The sequence below is a fragment of the Mauremys mutica genome, chromosome 12 (genome assembly GCF_020497125.1).
Source record: "Mauremys mutica isolate MM-2020 ecotype Southern chromosome 12, ASM2049712v1, whole genome shotgun sequence".
NCBI lineage: Eukaryota > Metazoa > Chordata > Testudines > Geoemydidae > Mauremys > Mauremys mutica.
In genome coordinates this window covers 37,533,438-37,539,794 of record NC_059083.1, presented here as the reverse complement: position 1 = coordinate 37,539,794, position 6,357 = coordinate 37,533,438, and the positions used below count along the sequence as shown (strand labels likewise).

The window sequence follows — 6,357 nt, the reverse complement described above, 5'->3', positions numbered from 1 at the left end:
TGGGTTGTATAAGTAGGGGCATTTCCATCAGATCGAGGGAAGTGATCATTCCCCTCTATTCAGCACTGGTGAGGCCTCATCTGGAGTACTGTGTCCAGTTTTGGGCCCCACACTACAAGAAGGATGTGGATAAATTGGAGAGAGTGCAGCGGAGGGCAACAAAAATGATTAGGGGTCTGGAACACATGACTTATGAGGAGAGGCTGAGGGAACTGGGATTGTTTAGCCTGCAGAAGAGAAGAATGAGGGGGGATTTGATAGCAGCTTTCAACTACCTGAAAGGGGGTTCCAAAGAGGATGGATCTAGACTATTCTCTATGGTAGAAGATGACAGAACAAGGAGTAATGGTCTCAAGTTGCAGAGGGGGAGGTTTAGGTTGGATATTAGGAAAAACTTTTTCACTAGTAGGGTGGTGAAGAACTGGAATGGGTTACCTAGGGAGGTGGTGGAATCTCCTTCCTTAGAGGTTTTTAAGGTCAGGCTTGACAAAGCCCTGGCTGGGATGATTTAGTTGGGTTTGGTCCTGCTTTGAGCAGGGGTTTGGACTAGATGACCTCCTGAGGTCCCTTCCAACCCTGAGATTCTATGATTCTATGATTTACACCAGGTGTTTGAGAGGGGACTCAGCCCACTCACTCCAGTGGAGTTACTCCTGGTTTACACTGGGGTGAGTGAGGGGAGAATCAGGCTCACTGACTTCAGCGATTCATAGATTTTAAAGCCAGAAGGCGCCATTATGATCAGTTAGGCACCTAGTGGGATTCTCAAAGGTGACTAGACAAATTAGGTGCTTAACTTCCATTGAAGTCAATGGCAGTGAGGTAATTTTTAAATCTACACTACATGTCTACCTGCATCTTTAGGCACCTAAGTCCCTATAAAAATCCAACCTTTATAGACCATGTTCAAGCCATCTCTTAACCTCTTAGGTAACTTAATAACTTAATAGCTTAATAGATTCAACTTCAAGGAAAAACTCTTGTTTTACATTAAGACCGTAAGAACAGAAGAACGGCCATACTGGGTCAGAACAATGGTCCTTGTAGCCCAGTATCCTGTCTTCAGACAGTGGCCAGTGTGGGATACCTCAGAGGGAATGAACAGAACAGGGAAGTTATCAAATGATACATTTTCTTTCATCCAGTGTCAGGATCTGACAGACCAGCAGTTTCAAAGGGGACTAATCCAATGGGAGTTGAGCACTTATCTCCCTTTGACTCATTTAAAGTCGCAACCTAAAAAAAATCAAAATTAAATTGCATTTGATTTATTAATAGTGGGTTGGGTTCTCCTCTCACATAAAACCAAATAAGTAAGCAGATTACTCCTGATTAGGTTGTTGAAATTCCAGTGGAATTCTTCCAAATTTAAACCAACATAACTCCATTCCCTTCAGAAGAGCTACCCATCCTCTACATGGAAAGGAGAATCATGTCTATTGGTTTCAGCGCAGTACCTTGTGATTTAGGCCAGTGACAATGGGATGAGAATCAGACCCAACATACTAGGGAGTCGTGAGAAATGACAGATCAGATAATTGAGGCCTTCCCTGCATCCACCCAAAATGAAGAGCATAGACACTAGCAGAAACTTAACTGGAGTTTGGCTTAGTAAGAACTGAGTAAGAATCTCTGGAGTTACCCATTGACTTCAGTGCAATCATGGCCCAAGTACCAGTAAGCTGGGATTTTCAAAGTGGCCTAAGGGAGTTACTTTTTCAGTGTGACTTGAGCACCTAACTCCTATAGGCTCCTTTGAAAATACCAGCCTAAGTGAGCACTGAGTAAATAATGAATGAGAAGAAAGTAAATACCGAATAAGGCCTGAGTACACACCATGTAAACTTTCTCTTTACCTCAAGGTTTGTCCACACTGCATGCTTCTTTTGGCGGCATGTAGAGTACAGACATGGCCAGCCCTCTAGCATGGGAATAAATCACAGTGTAAATGGTAAGGCACGGGTAAAGATACCCCTGAAGCCTGTTTGTGTGTTCTCAAGTACAGACTCCACACGTCTCTCTATTCGCCCAAGCAGTGCTGTCTACACTGCTATTTTCAGATGTGTAGTGTCCTGCTGTCTCCCCACCGCTGAAGGGTGAGGGGTGAGGAAAAGGAATCTATACTGTATAATGGGCACTAGGGGCAGCAGAGGGTGGAGTTGGGGAAGGGGCGGCTATACTGTATAATGAGCACTAGGGGCAGCAGAAAGTGAGGGGTGGGGAAGGGGCAGCTATACTCAAAGGCATTTAGACACCTAACTCTCATTGATTGCAATGGGAGTTAGGTGTCTAAGTGTCCATGCACAACTTTAGGCACCTAAATGCCTTGGAAACATAGCCCTCCATTCATTGACCTGAGGAGAGAATCTTCATTTATTCCTTCAATGGAGCAGGAGTACCACATTACGTAGGGATTGTTTCCTGTGTACTCAATTTGTGCACTGAGGGTTGGATGTCAGAAGTCCCAACCATGGGCACAACCACTATAGGCCCACCGCCTGACTCCTTGTTCCCTATTCACACCTGTTCACCAGTTTGGTGTGGGATGAGACTAGGGCAGGACCCAATATATCTTTGAACCTCCTATGCCAGTAACCATTCACACCAGTGAAGGATCATCCTTCAGATGGGAAAAGGTTTATTCAACTTCTCAAAAGGGATTTCCAGAGGGGCTGACTAATTGGATGGTGATTTTCAATGGGAATTGGATGCCTCTGAAAATTCCAGCAACCCAACTTTGCTGGGGAGCCCCAGTCATGCATTCGTGGACCAGGACCCCATTATGCTAGGTGATTAACCAAACAATGGTCCCTACTCCAAAGAGTTTACAATCTAATTAAGACAACATGAAATCCACAGTATAAAAACATTATAGGATAAAGCGGAAAATCTCTGGAGTTCACTAGGCCAGACTGTAATGATCTAACTCACATGAGAAGCACCACAGACTTAAATTTTACCATGAGTGGATAAAGTTATATACATTGGCTTGGCAGAAATCGATGGTTAATATCACTGTTTACTTTTAAGCATTTTTTAAATTTTGATCCATTTAAATTTTCACAGTTGCGAGAAATTATAGGGGGTGGGGGTGGGAGGAGTGGCCAGGCAATTATTTAATGGCAATAGACATTCAGATTCAAAAAGTTTTATAAGCTATTATAACACAAATTGTCAACATTACATGTCAAAATACCCACACATAGACCCATGATTATATTTTATTGTTGTTTAGGTTACAATTTTTAAAGGTGCCTAAGAGAGTTAGGCCCACAAATCCCATCAAAACTGAATGAGGTCTTGGTGCCTAATTCCTTTAAACTCCCTGGAAAGTCCCAGCCTGATTTTAGCACCTAAATACCTTTGGCTTCTGCACCATAGATCCTTGTCAAAATGTTGTAATAGAGCTAGAAAGATGTCAAATCATGTGAAAGATTGTAAGAAGCTGTCCAATTTGCATCATCGTGTTGACAGATGTGACAAAGTGTTATCATAGCTTTCCAGTAACATCCAAGTCTTCTCCAAATTTTCAGAGAGTCTTATTAACATTTTCTGGATTGTAAGCAAAGTGATCACAATGCTTGTGGAACTCCATCAAAAGTGCTCGAGTGATAAATGTCAGAAGCAAGTATCTGGGTAAAATGGAGAAATATATCATATCAGGCTAGTTTCCATACACATAGAATGAGGACCTGATCCTCATTGAAAAGAAGACCCCTTTCCATCATTCCAGCAGTATAAAGCGGTCTTTCAGACCTTGTAAATTACAGTCACACCCATTTTAAGGCCCATTTACACTGCCAAAAGAATTAAAAGTTGCCTTATTGTAAATGAGACTCAGTCCCAGTATTATAGTTTCCAAATTCTTGGCCAAATTCTGCATTATTATTATTATTATTTGATTTTATTTAGCTACCATAAATGATTTATTTAATATTCATAAGTTTTGATGGTTTACTTGATTTCCCCTTGCTGCCTACCTAAATCAATGATATCCAGGCCATTGGACAATAACATCATGTCTTACTGAAAGCCTTTCTCAAGATTTCCTTGACTTCTTTATTCCTTAGAGTGTAAATGAAAGGGTTAAGCAATGGTGTCACAATAGTATTGAAGACAGAGACAATTTTGTTCATGTCCAGTGAGTTCTGTTTAGAAGGCGCAACGTACAGGAAGATGGCACAGCCATACAATATAACCACAACGGTGAGATGGGCAGAGCAAGTGGAAAAGGCCTTTTTCTGGCCTTGGGCAGATGGAATTCTCACTATGGTGGAGATGATGTAAATGTAGGAGAACAGGGTGACTGCACAGGAGCCCAGGATGACAATAAAGCAGATAGAAATGTACACCATCTCAAAAAGGTGCGTGTCTGTGCAGGAGAGATCTATCCAAGAATCTATGTCACAGAAGAAATGGTTGATGACCATAGGGCCACAGAAGGACAACCTGGTGATCAGAAATGCTGGCGCAGAAATAGTCAGGAAGCCACCTACCCAGGAGCCAATGGCCAACTGAATGAACAATGTGCTGTTCATGATGGAGCTATAGCGCAATGGGTGGCATATGGCCAAATAGCGATCATAGGCCATGACAGCCAGGAGTAGAAATTCAGTGCAGCCTAGGGAGAAAACAAAGTACATCTGCAGGAGGCAGCTGAGGAAGGAGATGATTTTGCTTTGGGACACGAGATTGGTAAGAGTCTTGGGGATGGTAGCTGTGGTGAGCCAGATCTCCAAGAAGGAAAGATTGCAGAGGAAGTAGTACATAGGGGTGTGGAGGCGACGGTGGGTCCCCACTAAGGATATGATGGTGATGTTTCCTGTGAGTGTCAGGAGGTACATGAACAAGAATAGCATGAAGAGTGAGATCTGCAAATAACGAGAGCCAGGGAACCCAAGCAGAATAAATTCCTTCACATTGGTTTGATTTCCCTTCACCATTGGGGCCAGGTGGTCTACCTGCCAAAACACGTGAAACCATAAAGGGAAGACAAAAAAATACACAGGTGATTTTGTTAGATGCAGGACATTGTTGACAGACAACAAACTGAGCAGTCACATAGATATCAGGATTCTGAACACAATTTGTATGGTGTAGTGAACATTTAACTCTCAATGAGTGCTGGGAACCCTCAGCATGTTGTCGGCTCACGGCATTAGACAGAGATGGGCACCCATTAATGAGCTGGAAACAGAACCCGGGCATCCAAATTCCCAGTTCCTTTTTCTGAGCTACTAGAACACACTCCTCACCCTGAGCCTGAAACAGCACCCAAGAGTCCTGGCTTATATTTTCAAGGAAGGGCCTGATCTCTAGTGGGCAACTGGGCCCCTGACTCTAGCAATAATAGGACAGTCCACTGTTGTCGCTGTTGATGATGATGGTGATACCATCATATTTGACTTATACCTCCTCTGAACCATTGGTAATCATGATGGTACCATAGACTTCCAGACTCCATTCACCTCTCATTTTGGTCATACTTTATAATAAGGTTCAATTAATAAATAATTGATGCTTTAATAAATGCTTCAGCAATTTGTATTGTTTCCAGCTGTCAAAATATGTTGCTTATAACCCTGACATAATCATTTGTAAAGCTTTCTATTGATGCACATATATTGCTCATGTTTCTAACATACTTGTAATTTTTAATTGCTTATAAGAAGGCTTGGAAAAAATAATTTTTAAATAATTTCAACAGATAATATCAATGTTTATTTTTAAGCCTTGTTTTTGTATTTTTGCACAGTTGTGCAAAATTATGGGTTTTAAACATTTTTATTTTATTTTTATCAATTAAATATCCACAGTGTGGGAAATTATGGCAGGGGCAGACAATGGGGGATTGTCAGGCAATAATTATTCAATGACCATACATGCTGAGATTCAAACATTTAAAGCTTTATAACTGTTAAAACACAAACTGTCAAAATCATGTGTCAAAATACACAAAGTAAATGGCTTTTAATCAAACCCTAATAAGTTCTCAAGCAGCATTTGCCTTACTCTGCCTACCTATCAATTTTGATTATTACCAATGAAAATATTTTTTCATCGGTTTGGGTGTGTATGGTGAAATAGGATTTATTGACATTTCCCGATAAAAATCTAAGCTGTCCAACCCTATTTGGAAAGCATTTATAAATAGTGCCCCAATACAAAGTGTGACCTCATTTTATTCAGTTTAATGGGCCCGCCTGCAAACTGCACTGTCTTTAGTATGTTTTCACAAGTGTAACAGAGGTGAAGTTAGTAAATAATTATGTTGATTGTACAAAAGATGGAATGCACTCCATGTCCTTCTTTCTGAAATGTGCTGACTACAGAGCTTTTTCATTCTCTCTTTTATTT

General features: G+C 41.2%; 1 protein-coding gene across 1 annotated transcript; it reads right to left on the bottom strand.

Moving 5' to 3' along the window:
• Window positions 1-4,016: 4,016 nt before the first annotated feature.
• On the bottom strand, window positions 4,017-4,943 carry LOC123346551 (olfactory receptor 6F1-like). Its single transcript, XM_044984015.1, has one exon. It carries the CDS (start codon window positions 4,941-4,943, stop codon window positions 4,017-4,019), a length of 927 nt encoding a protein of 308 aa, XP_044839950.1.
• Window positions 4,944-6,357: the final 1,414 nt, after the last annotated feature.